At 35.6% G+C, this 22937-nt stretch overlaps 1 protein-coding gene across 6 annotated transcripts in view; it reads right to left on the bottom strand.

Annotated features, from left to right (window-relative positions):
- The window catches only part of UNC13C (unc-13 homolog C), a 144074-nt gene extending 121351 nt beyond the window's left edge, over positions 1-22723 (bottom strand). For 4 of the 6 annotated variants that reach the window (XM_032700018.1, XM_032700021.1, XM_032700022.1 and 1 more), the window contains exons 1-2: positions 22141-22723; positions 9953-13185 (exon numbers count right to left, since the gene is read on the bottom strand). In XM_032700018.1, the coding sequence (XP_032555909.1) occupies positions 9953-12914 (2962 nt within the window). In that variant the 5' untranslated portion in view covers positions 12915-13185; positions 22141-22723. Of the gene's footprint in view, positions 1-9952; positions 14021-22140 lie in introns of those variants that run through there. The other 2 variants (XM_032700019.1, XM_032700020.1) reach the window with 2 other exon arrangements.
- Positions 22724-22937: the final 214 nt, after the last annotated feature.

Raw genomic sequence — 22937 nt, 5'->3', positions numbered from 1 at the left:
AAAAGATCAGAACGCAGTGTCTGAGAAATGGTCACATATTTCACAGCATAGGATGTTCATGGCTGTTATTGGTTTGAAATTGTCCTGTGGAGTTGTATCCACTTCCTAGCTAATATTTAAGGAACTATCTAAAATAGTCTCAAATACTTGGAAAATTTTCTTCAAAAACCCCAAACTAGGAGGCTAAAAAATTTAGATAAGCCAAACTAAGTTCAAGACTTACATTAGTAAGTAAAAAACGACTATGATCATACACTGAATAAAAAGATGTCATCAGCCAGTGTGCTTGCTGAGATTAGACAAAGGTATCAGATTTTCTTCTGTTGATAAGCAAACAGGCTTAACTGACACAAGAGAAGGAAAATACTTGGAATACCACAGTGCTAATATGATTAGCATTAAAACATTAAAAATTACTATTTGCCCCCTTGTCATCTTCTATGTTATAGGTAAAACCAGAATCAAATTACACAGTTTGTTTCAGCTCTGCTTGAAAGTAACAATAAGCTGGAATATTTATGCATAAGCATGAAAGAGAGACACAAATGTTAAGAGCTATAGACTGGTACACTGGAATTCAAAGCACAAATTTTGGTTCTATTGGACTTTTTCTGCCTCATAGGACATTCATAAATCCTTCTGAATTGCTCAATCCTTTTTAATAGTTAATAAAAAAAGGCAGGTCTCCTTGTCATCTGCTTTTATGTTTTGGTTTGGTGGGTTTTTTTGTTTGTTTTGTTTGTTTGCTTGTCTGTTTGTTTTTTTAAGAAAATTTCAACCACTACGCCTTTTAAAGTTCCCAAAGAAAATTCCACTGTTTGCAGTATCCTCCTTGCCTTAGGGATGCAGAGGAGCATCAGCTCCATCCTGTTTGTGCTAAATGAAACAGGAAGCCTACAGGACAGGATTAAAAACTGCTCTAGTTATACTCATCCATTTTATAAAAATTCTTCTCTCCTGGTTTATTTTGCATTCGCTAATAGTACATTCATCACCTCTGTCTCTCCTTATTCCATCTTGGTACATGTGCAGCTGAAGGACAAGGATTCCTCTGCTGAGGCTGCAGTTGCACTGGTGATACCCAGAGCTGTGCATAGTTTAGGGATCTAGGACAGCACTGACAAATCACTTGCTGCTGTTTCAGTAGCAGCTCCAGAGAATCTACTGATGTGTCAGCAGTTGGCTCTTTACTACTACTAAAACAGATTACAGTATTTTCTGTGTTTTCATATCTTCTGGTTAACTTTTATCATTTTAGACACCATCTTTTTTATCATAACATCAGAACATTTTAAAATGGTTCTATCAGCAATACAACTGTGAGACTACCTGGAAAACCTTCTCTTTACACAGGTTTTAATAAAAAGATCAGTAGAATTTTTAGTGGACTGAGTAAGAGTTTTACACCAGTTAAGTGCAGAAGAAAATTCTTACAAAAATTGTACTTATTAAACAATACAAAAGTTCAGGTGTCTGTATGTATGCATTGATGTTTTTTGATAGAATTAGTTACATGTAAATCAATCCTGTCTTTATTTTCCAATTTACTAAAACTTCTGATCATGCAAGCTACCTGAAGAATACTCTCCACTCATCAAGGAGTCAAACCTCATGGTTAACAAAGTTTCATGAGTTTCAACAATAATTTTGCATCAGCAGGAAGTGGAGAGATTTTGGATATTTTGTGCTATTTAAAGTTTCAGGGAGCACAACTCTGTAGGTGCTCCACTGATCACCTGGAAAATGTGCATAAGGAATAAGTCTGGTACCTGTTCCATGAAAATAGTCATAATGTCCCTCTGGGAGCAAAACAGAGAATCTCTAATTTTCACACTTTGTTATAATATTCTACTTCACCAATACACCAGAAGAAGATTTAAGCTTATTTATGAATTCTTGTTTTCCAAATGATTACACTTTTTAAATATATGCCTAGATATTTTTTTCAGCCAGTTGCTTTAACAAGATTCATTTTATCCTGAAGCTGCATTACAAAATGATGCAGTATTATCTTTACTTCTAAAATACAATGATCTAAAGAAAATGGTTAAATATTTTAGAAATAAAAATAAAAAATATTTTTTAATCTTGGTGATATAATACTGTCTTCATTTTTACAGCAAAACCAATATAAAAAAGACCTTGGAACTGACACTCATGGTTAGCTTTCCTATTACTTCTAGTAAATTTAAGTTTATTTAAGCACAAAAAGAGCAGGCAAATTGCATGAGTATTTATCAATTTACATGAATTCTAAAGTCAGAGACAATAGTGTTAAATAGTCTCTTGTTTTCAGAAGTAGAGTAGCAGAGAGTTTCTTCTTTTATGAAGGAAACTAGCAGTTTTAGTTAATTATTTTTCCTAAAACCAGAAATCATTCTCTAAATAGAAAATATTTGGGGTGGTCTGCTTTGCTTTTTTGTTTGTTTTGGTGTTTTGTTTGTTTTTAATAAACAGCCAAAATACAGATTTCTGCTAAACCTTACTAAGTATGCGGGGGGGCTTTGTGTGTTTTGGGTTTATTTTTAGTTTTTTGTTTGGTTGGTTTTGGTTGGGTTTTTGTGTGTGTTTACTTGTTTGGTTAGTTTATTTGGGGGTTTTTTTCCATGATTAAAGAGTAGGTTTAGCTATTCTAGCAAAAGGGCAATAGAATTTTTCTGGAATCTGAGGCTGTTACACAACTGTAGTTGTGACACACGTTTCCCCAATTTAATGCACACTGATTCAGCAGGAGTTACTATGTTAAATTAAACTGTTGATCTTCAATCTTTTTGGTAACTATCCTGTTTACAAAGAGAGGCAGTATTATAATCTAGGATTTTATGATAACGAATGAACGCTGTAACTACAGAATTAAAGTAAAATAAGCCATGAGAACACTATTATGTTTTCTGAAAGATATATTAAACAGGTTTTTAAAATAGTTTTACTAAGAATCAATGGGGGAAAGCTAACTTCTCATCAATAGGAACTTGCTTTATTTGAATAGTAAAAGTTCCAAGATGATGATCAGTACTCTCAGTATAATTTTCCTTACTCTAATCCCTCTTTTGTCAGACTAAACACATAGCAAGCAACTAATACAGAGCATCCTTTCATGAAGCCCTTACTTTAGAGTAGGTGGTGAAGAGATAACTACTTGCTCTTTCTTCACAGACAAGAGATGGACATATCCTCTTTATCATTAACTGTTTAGATTTCCTCTCATAAGTTTTCTAAAGCAACCTTTCTAGAGTCCTATCAATCTCAAGCTGAACAGACTGCCATTTCTGTTTTAAGTCTCTGATGTCCCTTTTCCCCATCAAAGGACAGAAGAGAAATAGGAAGAGAAGGGTGTAAATACTTGTGCCTGACTCTGGAGTGAAACCAGGAGCAGGAAAAAAATGCAGAGACTCTTGTGTGTTATGAAACAAGCATATGAGTCTCAGCCAAATCAATGTATTTTGGTTCATCTACATCACCCTGACTGAATTCATGGAGTGGTTAATAATTCTCTAGAACACTATTTTACATCCTGTAATATTAGTGGAACATTTTTAGAGTGCACACATATGTATGCATATATATACGAAAAAGGATTTTCTAGAATTTCAGCTAAGCATGTTGAGTGCAAGAATATATTATATTTATCAGTTTCTACCCACATCATCTGAAAATGTATTTTGTTCTCCCCCCCCTACAGCTTCCTATCCTACAAAAAAAAAGAAAAAAGAAGGAGTTAAAGACATCCATCATTTTGTTTACCAACACAAGGTAGGACACAAACATAGTGTTAGGAAAGGAAACAAAGATAGTAGAAAAAAACTGGATTATGAAATTCTGTAGTTCATTCAATACTGTACCAAAATAGACTTCTTTACTCACAGTAAATCTTGTTTCCTCAGTACTACACATCTATTCAAATGTACAGCAAGGGTAACCACTTCTTCCCCAGCCTGCTTACACAATACATCTGCTCCATTGTGATCATCTTCTGATGCCAACACAGAAGGGAATTTACACTGATGAAAACTCCCTGTAATCTGCCTGTTTACATTATTTATATACGAAAAGAACAGCAACAGATTAATCAACTTCGGTTGAAAAGCATTATGTCCCCAAATCCAGCTCTTTAGAGATGATACATTATGGGAATATATTATTCTTAAACATTGCAGATGAACTATATCGGCCACACCGAATATACAATCAGTCCTTATATTAAGTAATTCATCACTCCTGGTGGAAAAAAACAAACAAACCGTAAAGAAATGAGATGTAGGAAAATAAAATCTTGTATCACTGAATACTGTGGTACCAAGATTTTGAAACAGAACAGAAAACGTTGAGGCTTGGTATTGCTGTTACCTTTTATTAACTCTAAGTGTTTTTCTCTGGGCTATTCTTTCTCAATGATGCAAAGACTAATTACAGGGTACTCATTCATTAACTTCTTTCCCCCCATCAGACTAGGCCTGAGATTAGAAAGATGAGAAATGCCATTGGGCTCAGTGAAGGAAAAGCATCTCAAAGAGATCACATAAAAAAAAGGTTCCTTCGTTGCTTTGTACAGGGTGATGTTAAACTTACAGAAAACTTAGTGTAGCCACAACCCTGCTTCGAGCCTTCCTGGGGGGGCTTCTGGTGAGTGTTTACTGTGAAGTGACCCTGAAGTGTATAAACTATGTCAACACCATATCAACTTAAAGCTGTATTAGTTCAAGACACCTTGTTTAAAACTAATTACACCTAAGCTTTCAACAGTGCCACACCACCATTATATGTTAAAGGGTAAGTGTAACCTAAAGTTAATATTCAATTTTTTAACAACAAAATACTTGAAGAAATGAGGAGTAGTGAGAACAGAAGGGTCTTACAGATTTCAAAGTATTACCACAAGGTGACAAACTGTTCCTTTTGTTATAACAAAAGCAGACTGATTAAAAAGGGGAAAAGATGACTGTTATCATCAACCTCTTTTATACTGTCTTATGAACAAGACCGACTGGCAGTAGCTGTTACTACTGGTCAGCGAAGGAATAAGCAGCTCATTTTAACACAATATGTGTAAATATACTTGTCCTATCTTTATTAATTGCTGCAGTATCTTATACACTAAACTAGAATTCTATTGTCTGTCTAGACATCCTTCCCTTCTCCATTCTGCACCAGCATCCTGAGAAGGAACTTTATTTTCAAGGAAAAAAAACCCCACAAATCCGAACACAACTCGCAAGATGTTAATCAGTCAACATAATTACCTCAAGCAATTAAAAAATAAGATGGGATATACATCTACTTTCCATTTTTCTTCGTACAAACAGTAGTCCTTTCTTAAAGCCCACTTCCCAATGCAGTTTATGTAGACTGAGTGTAGAAGAACTCTTCAATATATAAAAGCAATTTAACTTGTAACAGGCCACCAACAAATATGGAATTTCCATAACCAAGGTAATGGTTTTATTTATCCCGTTTCCAACTGAATGGCTATAAAATTACTGATTTGTTTACTAAACAATACCAGACAAATTGATTTTCATCTGGGCCACAGCACTGATCATTTCAAGTCCAAATTCAAGATTTATATTCACATAACAAAACCAGTACAATACTATTAGTTACTACTAGCTATCAGTTACCAGTACCTGGGTACCTATGCAACTGTATTAAAAACAAACATGATGGAGGTAAGACATAAAGGATACAAAAGTCTTGAGTACCACAAGATGAGATTAGATTAACTTCTAAAGCCTATACTCTTTGGGAAAATACAGCTGACTCAGGCAGTTCTAGCAAACAGTTATTACTACAAAAACCAGAAAAAGTGTCAAAATAAGAAAATGTATATTTGTTAAAAAAATCCAGACATAGTTTGAATAAACAGAGATTGAGATATGCATTGAAATAAGCTTACTTATTGTACTGGCAGCTTTTCTTAATATAGAACAAAATGACCACACCACAAGGGTAGCGAGGTAATACATTACTGGTTCCTTTGGTTTCAGATGTTAGCAAGATAACAGTATTGATCTCATATTTGATCTCTAAGTTCTGTTCTCCAGTTAGACATTATTAAATGTAATACAAATGCTTCCTATAAAACACTAGAAACACTTTCACCCAGTGCTAGAGAGGCAATTGCAATCACTGGGCCCTGTCCTCTGACTGGTCACTGTATGTATGTACAGAGCAAGATGAGTTCAACCATCTTGACACCAGAAGCAATCTATGGGTTACTCTGTGGCTGAAAATTCAGACCAAAGGCTTTTAAAAATCTGTCTGATTTTTAAAATCTGACATATCAAATGATCACCAAGATCTTCCTCAATGAGATCAAGAAGTTATTGCCCACAAACTACCATTCATAGAAAGAGACTAAGTTACCATTAAAAGCAACTCAGAAGAGGGTATGCAACTCTGAAATCTTATCCAGAGAGATAGTTTTGTCAGGAGAGAAAATGATGCTTATTCTAAGGCACCTGTAAAAGATATGTGGAATGAAAGAAGACACTAGGGAAAAAGAAAGCTAGAAAAAAACAAGTGAGGAGTGGAACAACAAATAAAAGGGTAAGTTATTCTTGATTACAATGTACAAAGAAATAAACCACTGGCTAGCATTTCTTTGATATTTTTCAAGCCATCAATCCTTCTATTAATACACACCTGTCATCACAGTGTCTCTATATCCTTACAGAACTTTAAATCTGAGGATTACTCATGTACCACTCGTGTCTCCTTTCATTCATATAACACATTAAGTCACCCCAGTATGTCTCTGAAAACATGTTGTAATAAAGAACACATAAGCAATCAGCCCACGGTGTATTTTTTCTCACCAGCTAGAGACAGAGAACAGAACTGTCTGATGGGGTTCTTGTGCACTAATAAATTATTTATGTACCAAAGCTTCATTGACCTTACCTTATGCATTACTAGAATGAAAATCATATCACTCTAAACCTCCCCTTTGTATTAAATTGAGAACTAACACTGCTGTATTTTAAGGTTATAACTCTGCTTGGCCAGGTTGTTGTTTACCCACTCCTACCTACATGGAGGGATGAAACAATTCATTAAATAATAGATTATGTTTTGGTTATATAATGAAGATTAATTCAAAGAACTTGTTTTCTTGCTAGTACTTTTCCATCCAAAAGTAAGAAATTGGAAGTTGACTGTGAATCAGTTATGGGGTAATAGAGTAAAAAAAACCACACACCCATTCATAAAAGTCGTGTAAACCCTGGAGTGTCTATTAGTCACTTTTCTTGAAAGTTATTATTGATCCTGAAAATATTAAAATAAAGATAAAATACCTCAAACTACTATTTGCTTAAATACTTAAACTACTATAGTCAAACTACTACTTACTTAAATGGACACACATGAATTCACATGTGTGAAGAGGGGGCGGGTTGTGACAACTCAAGTTACAAATTGTACATGCTGTGAATTTTGTAGAACTCCTCTAAGAACTGATTTATAAGATGTCCTTTCTCATAATAATGTGCAATTCAAGTAATAAACAGAAGATGAACGTATTTTGTATTAGTGGACAAACTGACATTAAGAACGTATCCTTCTTCAAAGGCTGTATATAAAGGGTTCAAAACTGCATTTCCTTATCACAGAACAGCTGAGGCTGGAAGGGAACTCTGGAGGCCTTGTCTGAGAACCCTCTCAAATGGGGCCACCTAGAGCAGAATGCCCAGGACCACGCCCAGATGGCTTTTGACTGTCTTCAAGGGTGGAGATTCCACTGGATTTCATTATCTGTGAATAGACTGTCTATAATACCAGTTATCCAGCTCAGTGAAAGCAAGCTGAAGGTAAAATAAGGGAATATTTGGCTCCAATAATACTGCATGCCACTCAGCAGAAGTTGTTCTTCAGGCAATATGTTCTTTTAGTAGGCTGTTCCCGCTAGAAAAGATATTTTGAAAGTTTTAAATTCTGAACAATTGTTAAATGTTCTGCAGACATAAACGTAAAAATATCATATCATCCACTAGATATAAAAACATGAAGGACTTTTTTGTTAGTAAGTGTTGCCAGATATACTAGAGGACCTGAAGATACACTCTTAACAAACCAGTAAGTGACTGCTGAGGCAGAATCCCTGACTGAAACACGTCCTCCTTGTTGGCATGAAAAACAGAGTGTGAAACAAAACTGTCACTCAAGAGTCAATGCATACTGTTTTCAGAATAAGTTGAGAAGTAGTGTGCTGTACCAGTTCATCTGTAAATTCCCCTTAGCCACATGCTGTATTTTCTCCTTTATAATAATTTATATTATTTTATTTGTGGAAACAAAAATGGAGGTCCTAGTATGACATCTTATAACCATGGAGACACATGTTGCCCCGAGACTACATCCAATAACATATTTTCATAACCTGGTCTTTGTGTCAAATGGATTCTCTGTAAATATAAGAAATACTTCAGCGATTCAGAAGGAAAAAAAAATAGACTGAAGGACTTTCACCTGCTGGGTTAAAAGAAGAATTTAATTTACAGAAACGATTGCATGAGATGTAACATCAAAGTTAGTTCTTATTTTCTAACAATGTACACAAATGCACAGACTTTAAATAGTGGAACCAATTTGAGTTTCAATATTTTGGATCTTCCTTGTGTGTTATCTTCAATTATGCCCTCAGACCTTCATATTCTTATTGTACTACAACGACTAGGTAAAGGGACTGTGATTCCCCTCTCTCATGCCTCATAAAAATCAGGAAAAAATAATGAAAATATTAATTATTGATAGCTGTTTCTTCATATATACACCATCTAATGTTTAACACACTACTGTAGAAAAATACCTGCAAAATACAATTATACGACCTAGTGTCATTATTTGAATATAGAAGTAGGCTTTAAAGTAAACTCTACCATTAGCAATATTTAAATGCTTGTGTAACATACTTTCAAGTTGACTGTATGTTTATTGTAAATGTAGTTGTTCATGTACCAAAGAAGCTCTATAGTAGCTCACGCTTTGGATGCTCATTACTACGAAATAAAATCTTTGGCTACAGGCACAATTTTTCATCTTCAAAATGAATGTATTAGATAATCACTTTGCCAAGGCAGATAAAGAAAGTAAAGATTCAGTCAAGGTGACAATTACCATCTGGTCAGCTACCATAATTATTATGCTCCCAATTAAATGCACATGCAATATTATTACATTAACATTACAGTGTGTGTTAATATTGAACATCACCAGATTTGTGTATTATTAGAGGTATTAAAGTTATATATATGTCTGTCTGGTTTGAAGTCTGACAATAAATCTGTGTCAACACCCTCTGTGAGTTAAGTTCTTTACTATTCATACATGGATGCTACAATCTACACTCTTTTGTCTTTCCTCTGCACCCTTCTCCCTCCCAGTTTTGGGGACTGACTACCTGACTGAGTGCTTCCTGGGAGTACAAATAAGGACTGAATTAAAATAAGGGCAAACATGAAATCAATTTAGACTTTCCCTGTTGTAAGTACCTAATAAATTGCCCAGACGATGGAGAGCAGTGCTCACCAGGATGAATATAGAACCAACAATGCCTTGAAAACTGCTAAAGAAAGCAGGCTAATGTCTGAACACTCTAAATTGAATGCATACATTTATAAATCTATAAGAAGACCAAGAACAGGGTGCCATTTAGTTCTTTTTTTAAGATTTAAATCTTGTGAAATTTAATTTTGAAATTACTGAAGTTCAAAGCAATACAATAACCTACAAACACGTTTGACTAAACATGTTCAGCAAACTCTTTCAAAACAAACTTGTGAAATTTTAGCCTTTTGACTTCTATGGAACTATTTCAGCTCATAAATAAAACCAGACAGAAGTAGAATTTTAGCCACCAAATTCAGTGGAAGCAGGATTAAGTACTATACAAAAATTAACATCCAACTTTGGTGAGAACGATGTTTTACTTAAAAGAGTATTAAAGTATTATTACCTCCAGCAAGGATCTTCTCTTCCAAATCATTCATTTGTTTCTTGTATGCTTTTAGAGCAGCTTCTTTGAATGATGGTCGTATTCTTTTTTTCTTTGGAATTTCAATAACTGTCTCTGGGACATTCTGATTTTCATCTTCTCTTATTTCTACCTCAGGAACCACATCGCTTTCAACTTCCAATATCTCTTCACTGATCACGCTGTCAAACTGTGTGTCATATTGCTCCTCTGGCAGCATTGCATACGGAGTTTCATACAAAGACTGCTCCAGTTCATATTCTTGGACTTGCTCGCTAGTTTCACTACTATTAGTTCTGTTTTCTAGTTTAGCAAGCACCTGTTCCATTACTTCTACATAGTCTGTTTCATTCTCACCAGATGGTTCAATTAAGTCTTCCTCATACTCTGCTTTGTAGCAATAAGGCTCAGCATAAACATCAGAATCCAGTGTTGTACTTGATTCGTTTGCAGTAGACTGAGATAAAGTTCTAAACCTTCCCATAAAAGATGATCCACTGTCTTCGTATCCACTTAAACTTTGTGTACTTTTATTCCAGACTACTTCTAAAGCTGACTTAGCACGTTGAAGTGTAGACCCAAATTTAGGAAAGCTGAAAGCCTTATCAGAAAGGTCTATGCTCAACCGGCTATGCCACGATTTAGGGGCTGTTTCTTCTGAATCATCGCTTGGTAGTTCACTCTGACTTCGGTACATCATAGGCAATCTGTTTTGATTCTGATAAGAGGACATAGAATTTGTATCCTGATAATCATCATATTGACCAGTCCACTGACTTTGTGTTTCACTATCAAGGCCTGGACACGATGGAGAAGTACCATCTAGGGTGAAATCATAGCTTTCAGTATCATACTGGAGGTCAGAACCTTGGCCCTTTCCAAAATCTGTCTGTTGATCTGAAGGGCTGCTCATATCATATACAAAAACTTCCTGTGTGGATGTGTCTAGGCCCAAATCTGCCCCTTGTTCCAACTGATTCCAGTCTTTCCATGGGGAAAGATCATCATGTAAAGCAAGCTGAGTATCACTATAGTGGTTTCTGTCTCCAGATGCACAGATCATTCCATTGCTTACTCCACTATCAACAGTTTCTATGTTTTCTATTTCATTTTGCTCCGGATGCTGCTCCATGTCTTGGACAAAAGTCTGTTCCTGGGAACTGCCATACCAGTTTGTAGAATCATCTTGCCTTCGTTGCCAAAGTTCTCGATCAGAGGAAGATAATAGTGAACTGCCATTTGTTCTGCTAAAATACTGGTTTTCTGAAAAATCCTCAGAGTAAGACTGACACAATTTTGAGAAATCTGACTCTGAACGGCTGAGCTTTGGTGTTGCAAAGTCATTCTGTAAGTGCCACAAAGGAGTCATGTCTGAATAATAGGCCTTTGATTGTTTCTCCAGATTGTCAAATTCTGGTGACTGATTGCCATAACTTCTATTTGAAAAGGTGCCATTGTCAGCAGTTCTTTTAAGGTCTTTAGTGTCTGGGGACTCAGTAATCCCCTTTGTAGTGCTTGTTTTTATTTGAAATGCTGATTTAGATATCTTTGCATAACTGTTCTTATTTATATCTGATTCCAAGTCTTTATCACTGTCAGGTGACTCCCAGTCATGCATTTTAGATTTTGTCTCCACAGTTAAAAGTTTCATATCCATACTTTCATATGTCTGAGAAGAAGGTAGTCCTCTTTCTTTTTTGTCTTTTATGTCATGGGAAAATATATCTGTAGAAATTCCAATGCCAGTTCCCTTAAGTTTATAAGACTTTTTTAAAATCAAATCTCTCTGTTGTGATGACTCAAAGTAAACAAGAATGGGTCTTGGCTTTGCATTTGGACAGTCTCTTTGTTGCCCCAATCTTTGGGCAAATTCAATTTTAATAGTGCTTTGTGCCTCTGAGAAGCCCATTTTATCTATCAGTATTTTGTAAACTATGCTTTCAGTTTTTTCAAGTCTCTCTTCAGGCACATTTAGAAACCTAAGACTTGCTTTGTTTCCTGGATGGCCTATCTGCTTAATGTAGTCATGGATGTCCCGGGTTTCTCTTCTGGACTGTACAAACCCAGTTCGCAACTGTTCGATTTCATTTTGCACAACTTCGACGCTGCTGGAAATTTCATCAATGGATTGTTTCAGAGCATTAACGTGCCCTCTTAATTCAGAGAGCTCTGTTTCAATTTGACTTATTCCCTGAAGCTCTTTAAAGATCATTTCCATAACATCATGGGTTTGACTAATACAACCTGTCGAACTAAAGCCAGGTTCAAGAGTGTTTGATTTCTGGTGACGTCCAGTTCTGTCCAGAGATTTACTTCTTAATCCCCATGTTTTCTTCCATGTACTTAGTTCAGAGTCCGATGAGACACATTCTTGGCTCTTTTTCCATTTCCTTAGTTTTCGTAAAGCTCCCAGTTTCAGTGTGTGCAAAGTGCGTTCTCCATCTGAACTTCCATCGGATGGTGCGAGGCTGCTCAAGCTTTTCCTGTTGCGTCTCACAGGCATTGTGTGGGATGAGTATTCGTTCTTCTTGCTATTACTTTTTATTTCACTTAAAGAGTCAGAACACGAGCTATCATTTGAAGACAGATCTTGAACTATATCTTCATTATTAGTGTGTGCTACCAAAACATGCCTTTGCAGTCCATTGGCAATAGCAACTCTGTAACTGAACGTTGGCGAAAGGGAAAATTCTCTATTGCTTTCCTGTTCTTCAGTTGATAAGTTGCGAGCAGATGGGCACTTGGCAATCTTTTTAACGGTGCTTTTTAAAGTATTTGAAAATTTTGGATTCTTTGTATGTCCAATCTGAGTAAAGTCTTGTTCCTTTTTGCTCTGACAACTCTCTTTCCTTTTTGTACTATTTCCCGATTTCTTTGTAAACATTCCTTTGCGGATCTTATATATGTAAGATGAGATCAGGCTCTTTAGGAGGGCAGAAACCATGGAGTGTAATTTATTTCAAGCTGTTTCCACAAAACACCATTTTTGATCCAGACAAGTATTTGTATCTCCAACAGGATCACCATCAGTGGGGACCATATCCATATAAACTATTGTTGCTCTGGAATAATTTGACAGAAAAATACAAAAAAAAAAAAAAAAAGAAAAAGAAAAAAGAAAAGAATCACACATCTGCTTGATGGAAACAAAATCCTGAAGGGGTTTTGTACATCTTGCAAAATCTCCCTCTGTTGTTCATGGCTTCTTGAAGTGTCTAAAAAGGAGGGAATGATGTTACAATGGCTGCCAAGCAAACTTATCATTCAATAATACTGATGTTGTTTTAACTAGGTTACAATGGAAACACAGATGATTCCCCATAATTGTCTGAACAGATTTTTTTTCATGAATAATTGAAACTGAAAACAGTTCTAGGAGAATATTTTTAACATAAATGAAAAATCTATACTTATTTACAGGCTTCTTCTTCCACTTTAACTCTCTGACTTTAACAGAAATATTCGTATTAATGCTCTGTGGTTTCTTTCAGAGTAATGACATTTCAATTTAGATCCATATGATATACAGCAGTGATCAAAAAACAGACAGGGAAGTAAGTTGTTACTGTCTAGTAAAACAGAAGTAGAAAGTTTTCTCTTGCTTTATCTTTTGGACCAAAGTTGGATTCAGATATGACAAATGAGTATTGTATCCATGAAGTACTGTTCTATCTTGACATTGGGTTATATACATGATTATGGTTTGGGAAATAGATGCTTTCTTTTAATATCAGACTTTAACAAGGTCTGGTAAGCCAGGACTCAAAAGTAAGCATATCTTCTTTGTTTCTTTTCTTTAAGAAGTAAAAAAAACCCAACAAAAAAGGCATAGAAAATAGCAGAAAATCTTAATGACAACCGATGGACCTTATGGTTACTAAATGTGACATTGTTCTGGTCACAGAAAGAAAACATCAAATCTATACAAAATAATATACAGATATGATTTACAAGTTGCAGGACGGAAACAGGTGCCATTATAACAGGAAAGCTGTTTGATCTAAAAGAAGACTAAGAAAAGATTTCATGAGGTATCTGGAAGCTTCTATTCCATAATATATATTTATGGAATATTCTATTCCATAAAACAAAAGCTTGCATTCTATCGAAATGTGGTCAACACACTTTAAACATGTAAATGTACTTTTTTGTACAGCATATCATTCACCTCCCTGTTTCATTGCTGTGGAATAAAAACAAGACAAATAGCTCAGAAAAGTCCAAAGAAGTTCTTAAAATGACCATTTTGGTTTCCAAAGCAGCTAAAAATTCTTTGGCAAAAGAAGAATATTATTTAGATACGTGGTATATGAAGGGTTAAAAATTGCTCTGTGGTGCCTTCAGAGGCACAAAGAATATGAACTGTCCTTGTCTGCAAACAGCATGGCAGTGTTTGAAACATTATGGAACACTCACACACCTCAAGATCTAGTCTTTGCATAACATGGTTTGTCTTTGCTGACCTTACTGTTAAACTCATGCAATGGTCAATAATAAACACTAGCCACTGATTCACACTGCAGCAGAAAAAATGCACTATGCTGCAGAAGGCACAGGGAGAGCTGCTAAAAGCCTAGTTGGCTTCTGGAATACTGGAACAGAGGATGTAAACAGACTTATTTCTTTTCCAGTTATAACAAAATTGGAATGCAGACCAAGAGCAAGCAGAACAAGAATAAACAACATTCTTCATCCTTTCCAAAGTTGCTACCTATTATTTTATAAAAAGCTGAAATATCTGTTGGACATGAGTCACGTTTATAACGTATCATCAGCACAGCTCTTACCACTTCTTTTTCTTGTAGGTTTATGCCTGAAGTCAGAGTATTAAGAGTGAATTAAGAGCAAGCAACGTTTGGAAGCAGAGGAGTGCTCAATGTGACTGCATGCAATTTTCAAGGAGTGCAAATGGCATCTCTCAGAATATTGCAAAGCTTTCACTACAGCCAAGGCTGCCTGGTTTTTACATATTATTAGTAGCGAAAGGAACCATCCTGGGACACTTTTCAATGTCAAAGGCATGTTTCTAGGTGTAGAAACACTTGTTAACAATTCAGCTCTTACACTGAATGTTTGTAACCATTTATTGAAGAGGATTTAAGTGTGACTGCCTGCCTTCTATGCCCACACAGAAATAGATTTTTAAATGCCTTCTTATATAAACTTCACTTGGATAACTTGGACATTCTTCAAACGACTTCAAACTAAGAATGAATAAACAAGCTAGAAGGTTTGTTTCCTGTCTCAGCCTAAAAACATCAAGAAATAATGAAGTTATCACTGGAATCTGGAATATTTCCATTCATTTTAAATAAGCCTTAATGCTTCTCTGTAGAATAATCTTGATTTCATAGCCAGCCATATATATATATATGTTTGACCTACTGTCTATCTTATGCTTTTTATCAGAGATAATTGAAAGTATTACAAGTAGGTACACATTCAGCACTCAATCTGTCAGAAACCCAGTTTCTGACAATGCCATAGTCAATTAAAAGCTGTACTGCTGCAAACACAGGGAGATCTGCTAAATGGAGCAGATTTATGTTCTCTCATGTGAGTTCTATTCCATCTCAGCTGTATTAGTCATATGATCTGTTAATCAGTTTACAGCCTACCATTGCACTGTCAAAAACTCATTTTCTAAAATTGTCTATCTACACACAGAATCAAGTTTGAGTCATTACAGGTCTCATCCATTTCTTTCTGTAAAGATTTACATGGGTTGTTCTTAACATTTTAAATCAGTGTAGGTTAAAACTTTAGAAAATAAGGAACATTCTTTTAAGAAGCACATAGGACTAAGTCAATTGTTTGAATGATCTGCAAGCTGTCATTCAGAGATTTTCTGGTTTTATTCAGGTCTCCCAATAAGCCATTAGGACCTGATTTTTTAAATTTTTACTTTCCTTGTTTATTGAATTAAAACAATTTATATTATAAAGTTGAACACCATTGAATTAACCCATTCTAACCATAAGGAATCAAGTTGAAATGATACAGTAATGATGTATGGACTTTATGCTAGATGGTTATAGAGCAGAAAACTGGAAAGTGTTATGAATTGTGAGATTAGAACTAAAATTGTTAATGGGTTTCTTCTATAAAGAAAGGACACAATGGCACTTCCATCAACTTTTTACCCATAGCAAGTCTGAAAATAGACATTTGTCAATCAACATGAAGGTGAAAAGGTAATTTGGATACTGTTGACAACAAAGCATTGTCAAAATAAATATATCAGTTGGAAGCATCACTTATAAAGGATTCTTTTCCAAGTCTAAAACTAATGTGTCAGGTAGAAGGGGGGTGGAGTGGGCTGGGTTAAAAATTACAGCTTTTTAAACAGTGTATTCTAGTTACATGTCTGAGCACCAGACCCTCATAGATTCCAATTTTTCAAAATTATTTTAACAAATCCAGCCCTTTATTCTTATAAAGAAAATTGAATCATCTTAAAAACATGGTTTCAGTATTTAAATAGAATAGTTAGATCGCTGCTGAGCTTCTGTTCAGACCCCAGTAAACAAAGCTGTAGAGCAGCAGCTCTCTCCATTCAGAGGTAGCTTTGTGGATGCAGACTGTCCCCTTAAAAAAAAAAGCAAGAACCAGGTAGAACCACAGCCTTGCTCAGCCTTTACACGAAGAATCAACTGCAAGGGGACTGTGTGTATTAGAAGGGGACAGGGAAGAAGATGAGACTCAAGTGCAGCCTCCCTCTACAAAATGCCACACGAAAGTTTGTGTTCACAACACCAAGACAGTAGAGGAAAACAAAACAAACTCAGACAGTCTTTTTCTGCAGTAATACCACTTTGTATTACTGCCAAAATAGTCACTACTCTCTATAGACAGCAACGTCTTTTTTTTGACGTGCAAAATGCTTCACAGGAATTAATTAATCACACATAAAAAAATGTAAACAACTTACTTTGCAGCCACAGAAAGTAAGGCTAAGAGAGGTCTTCTTACTTTCAGGAACACAAGGAATCAATAAAAGAATTCAGATGTACAGATTTATCAAGCATGGTATTTTACTAGTCTTAAGGTTGCCTGGGAATAACGTTATCTTGACATAGCTGTACTTGCCCTCAGTGCATGTCTCTTGGGTGAAACCTTTGCTACTTTCCTTTAAACAAGGTGTATACTCCAGAGAGCTTCATTAATTTCCTATAACAGTGGCATTATACTGACAATCATCTCAGATGACCTAATTCAGAAGAACCTAATTTAGAACAATTATCTGCTCCTTTACATTCTTCTTAAATTCTCCTCATAATCTTAAATACTGACACTTTTAATGTGCAGTATTGGTGAGTCTTTCAAGGTAAGGTGGCACATCTTAATACTGCACAAGCTACATGGATGGCCTGCCTGCAGACCCTGGCAAAGGTGGGGGCCATAACAATGGAGTAGTCCTGCTTCCTCTTTTGGATAATTACTCTTTGTTCCAGGAATTCCTTAGATTTTCACCAGTAGACCTCTGTCCTACTGGATTAGCCCCTCCAACATTCACACAAGAGCATGGAGTGTTATCAGCAGTGTTTACTTTTGCCTAGAAAGCTATTCCTATTTTTCACCAAAATGATTTGGAAAGTTCACTATATCTGTTTATTTATCTGGTGACATTTCTTCATGGATCCTGCTATTAATGTATCTGACCACCATTAAACATGTTGCCCTCTCTATTTATAGGGAGTGTTATAAATACAACTAACACTAAACTGTTTTTTCAAACCCCAATCTAAGGATCCCACAAGCTGCTTATGTTTTAGCCCACAAGACCTACTGCTGTCCTGAAGAGCTCGCATGTATATTCATCAGGTACAAGGTGGAATCCAACCTAAATTTTTAGCAGTTATACTGCTCATTATACTGGTCATTCATGACTGTAACATAGCTGTTCTTTCAGCATACAACTTAATTGAGTTTAAGGATGACAGATTCAAGCAGCACAGGCTTAAAACTGATTTTCACTCATTGTGATTTAAAATAGAGTCTGAAACAGAAATCACATATAGAACTTTGTGCATTAGTGAATGAACTCAGTTACTTGCAATTAAACTACTTTGTAACATGTAGAAGCATATTCTCTTCAGGAGAGCTGAGGAAAAAAAAGTAAATTCCCAGCAAGCTAGAATGAGTAATTATTCCGGAAAGAAAAGTCATCTTCACTGTTCCCCCACTGCTATGACCACTACGGGGAAAAAAAGAGGACTCTTTTGCAGTAAAAGATAGGGGTTTTTTTTCAATTACTGCTGAACACAGACATGAGTTGAAAAAGACCCCCCACTATTTTGCAGTAATTTCCATAATTACTTTTTTTAGTTACACTATTCTCCACACCTTTGTGTGTATCTGTAATATTTACGCTTTTCTCTAAGAAATTTTGTTGCAGCAACTGTGAGGCTAAAGTTGTCGTTCAGTTATTTATGAATTACTAATGAAACTATTGAAGACATTTAGAACACTATTTCTTTAGAAACAAATCTGCAGCATGATATTTACTTTACAAAAATGAAAATGATATTTGAAGCAGTTGTTCTTAAAGGACAATGGCCTTGACTAGAACTAAAACCAAAGGAAGAGATGTGCCAAATATAGCACATTAATACTTAGATGTAAAAAGCTACTGAATAGATTCTAAAGGTAAAATGTGCTCCATTGGGAGCTGTCCACAGACAGCTTAGCATAGGGTAATTGAGTGTACTAATGCACACAAGAATAAAGGCTGCAAATGACTTGGAACACAGTTTCAATACTGTTTGACTAAATGTACTATAACCTTTTTCTCTTTAATGTTTCTAGCTGCTTCCTCAACTTTTTCAATTAAAAAAAGGGGGAAAAAAACACTCCAGTGTATAAAGAAGGTGGCAGCAGTGACTTTTCCCCCCTTTTACAGCTGACTATATGATGTGTGCTGTCTTACATAAACATATTTTTAGTCAATACTCTCACTTCAAAAACCTGCTAAAATTGAGATGATTCCACCTAATAGTTCATTTCTATTTAAATGCAGACTACAAAAGGAATGGAAAATGTGGGAAGGGAAAAGTTCTGACAATATGGGGATTATTGTATTACTAAGTTGGTACCAGACATATTAACTTCTGAGTTAGACTATTACCTGCATGCTATTATGTCAGATTACCACAAATAAACAAGAGTTATACAGTACAGAATATATAGAGAGTACAGAATAATCAGAACCTATCTAGTGCCTTTTAAAAGATAGAAAGCATCAATATACAATTGACAGAATCTCACTTCTATCCTTAATTTCATCTGTGTTTTAATAAGGAGAGTTTTTTAGACATTATACACTGAGAAGATAAGTGATTTAATTTACAGGGAAGCACAACACATATGTAGAGAATATGTTTGCAGTATACTGAGTATATTCAAAATTTCTTTTAATAATAACATTTCAAACTTTTCAGCAACCTAAACTGGTGTTGATAATAATTCCAACAGAAAATATAATTAAACAAAAAGCCCTCAGTTTTCGTTCAGGTACAGATTTTTAATCCTCTAACTGTACTACCCTGAGCCTTAGAACAGGTAACACACTGCCCTGAATTAGATCCCTCTTGGACAGAGTTTGCCATGAAGTCTGTGACCATGTGTACACTACACCACTCTATAGCTTTGATTTTTTTTGTTTCCTTGGGGTTTTGGGGAGATTTTTTTAAAAGTATTTACAGAAATTCCTGATGAAACATTTAGATTAAGAGAACAATTTTATATGGGCAAAATGTTACTTGTACCCCTCTAGATTCCATCTCATGTGTTTTCTAAACTCTAGTAAACTAATAATTACATTACATTTTTAGAACATAAAATTATGAAACAGGCAGTTTTTATAAAGAGGCCTTTCATTTGATAAATGGTAGCAATCACTGAATTTGAAAAATGCCACAAGCACAAACTGCTACAAGTACTGTTGACAACAATATACACCAGGATGAGTAGGCACACACAGATAAAAGTCACGCTTGTTAAACATGTGAAAGGACTTTCATTGATCAGGATGGTAGATATTAAACACAATTTTAATTTGCTGCAAAACTTTATAAGGAAAAAAATCTCTGCTTTCTTTGCTACAATATAGTGACTGATATTTAGATTTACACCTGAAAGCAAGACCCTCTGCTTTGGAGCTGTCAACTAAAGTGAACGACACAAGTGAGAAAAACAAAACCTGCATAAGAACCTTCTTGGGTGCCAAAGAATTTTTATGCTTCAGAGCTGTATTGGTCTCAAAAGTCAGAAGCTGTTATACTACCTTCTTTCCAGATTTTCACAACACTACAGTTAAAAGAAAACTTGGAATTTTCAGTCCTCCTTGATGCTTTAATGAAGTGTGAGATATTCTGAGCTATCAGTCTTCTCCTCCTGAGTAACACTCTGGAATCCCAATACTTCACCTGAGATTTCCTAAGTGTTTTCACAGCAATATATAGTCATTATGATAATGTTGTGGTGACATCACTACAGCACCAAGCAAATAGACAGTGACAGAACACCTTTATACAACTCTCCAAGTTGTGTGCATTCCACCTAAAGAAACCTCATATATGTTGCATCATGGCTTCTTTCTGTAGGAAAGGTCTTTGAGATGACAGTCAACCATAATTTCTATCATATTACCCTTTAAAAAAATAATTTATGATGAACAACACATGTTTTAACCTTAAATTCTACTTTTGACTCTTAGTGCTCTTAGACTTAACAGCATTCTCTCATTGCTTTCCTCAGTATTTTGGTTTAGATGGTAAGAATTACCACTGATTTTTAGAACATTCAAATGTATCAAGTAACCTTCCATTTTCAATTGTCAAATCATAGCCGTGTATTACACTAAATAAAGGCAACTATTTTATATAATCACCACCAGCTTCAATCAGAAAACAAGCATTGTATCACCTTCTCTGTGAAAAATAATTACAACTTTATGGTCAGAGTTTATTTCTACTTCAGAAAGCAATTATTGTTACCCCAATGAATGTTTTTCAGGCATAAGAGTTCCTGTCAACCAAGAGTTAACACCAGTACTAAGATGCTGGAATTGATATTAACCCTTTTTGGTTCAACATGTTACTAAAAAAAAAAAAAAATCATCTTTCTTAAAACTGGGCTACATTCAAATTTGAAATGCAACAGAATGCTGTGAGATATTTCAGAACTAATGAATAATCAAATAAGCATTACCTAAGTGGGTTTAATACATTCTACTGGACATTATAAGATAACTATTAGTGTCCTTAGTTTAAGGGTACATAGCATCATGTTCTATTTCACTTATTACATATAATCTGTAGTCAGCAGAAAGAAAATATTCTTAATAAGACAAAAAATGCAAAAGGAGCCAGGTGACTAAAGAAAGTTAAGGGTTAATGAATAAAGTCAGATTTTTATATCTGCATAATTCTTCCTCTTAAAGCAAAATGAACCCTCAATCTCACAGTAAGAAATTAGTTTCAGCTACTATTACTTGGCCTCTGAAATTGCAGAAGGCAAAATGCTGATGTTATCTTCTTGAACCTAAAACGATGGACAAAAAAGTATAAAATATCTCTGGTGGTTCTTTAGGTTGGGCTTGGGGGAGGTACATGGAGAGGGTATTCTAAGACACAGATTTAGCTGTGGAACAGAATCAAGCCTGTAGTCTAAGCAAGCTGCCTCTTCAAAAGAAAGCTGCAGGATGTTCATCTTGAAGATTAATCAAGACCCAGAAATACATAACCATCCATAAAGCTCAATGTATTACTAATCCTGTCACAAGTTAGGAAAAAAGTACTGACATATATAAGAAAAACATACTATATTTTCACTGTGTATTCATATAACTAATTTATTTATCTTTTTATACCAATTAAAATGTTCCAACTCATTGAGAAATCAAACACCACACTGTCTTACTCAACTTATATTGTGAAGTTGGTACCTTACAAAATTACACCCCCAGTTTTTAATGAAGTGTTAATTCCAGAAGCCCAGACAGTTTCATCAACATTATAGCATTAGAAAGCAAATCAGTTACAAATCAATGCATTGCATTAGCAAGAACAGTGGGAGGTACATTCAGAATGAAAATACGAAAAGGAAACAAAGGAAGCCGAAAACTGTTATGTAGACTAGACACAAAAAATAAAAAGAAGCATACATACCTGGATTAAATTCTTCGTAAAAATAAAATACAAATTACATACCACCATCTTTATATTATTTTCCATTTATGCAGAAACACTGTACACAAATCCATTACTATTTTGCTGTTCTTCCTCCAGCCTTAGAAACGGTACGATACAACATGAGGCTGCTGCTCAGTGCTCGCACTCAAGTGCAGTCAGGCATGCTGCTAGTCCGCAACGGTATCTGCCCGAAATTCCACGGTATTCCCTAGGCAGCGTTCAGTGGGGGGTTTTATCCTCCCTCTCCCATTTTCCTCCCCCCTCCTACAACTTGTGCTAACAGCTGAGAGTAATCATGGTGTTAGCTACCAATTCATTCCGCAGCTCAGTTTTATTTCTCCTCTATAATAGCAGGGCAGGAGTCAGTGTCCTGCTCCCATTCAAAACCAACATCAGCACGGGAGAACAGTAATCATCCTGGTGTTTTATGTGCTGGGAACTTCACCCACTGCTGTTTTCTCCTGCCACTGCTTCCGAATGCAGCATCCCCTGCAATAGGCACAGCCCTCCTGCGTGGAAAGGCAGCCCCTGTGCTTCACGGATCCAGGCAAATGGGCTGACTGAGAAACCCTGCTCGCAGAGGCAGCACATGCAGTGCGTCGTGAGAGCTGGCAGGTGCACCAGTGGCCGCAAGGATAACGGTGGGAGATGGGATCTCTCGCTTGGCAGGGCCATGTTTCAGCCTAACCTTTTATTTATCAGTCTGACATGACCCAGAGCAACAACTGTATAGCTGTTCTTTCAGCAGTGCTTTCATCAACAGCTGATCATTT

The sequence above is a fragment of the Chiroxiphia lanceolata genome, chromosome 12 (genome assembly GCF_009829145.1).
Source record: "Chiroxiphia lanceolata isolate bChiLan1 chromosome 12, bChiLan1.pri, whole genome shotgun sequence".
Lineage (NCBI taxonomy): Eukaryota > Metazoa > Chordata > Aves > Passeriformes > Pipridae > Chiroxiphia > Chiroxiphia lanceolata.
Note: the sequence above shows the minus strand (reverse complement) of the source record. Positions and strands in the feature narration are given on the sequence as shown.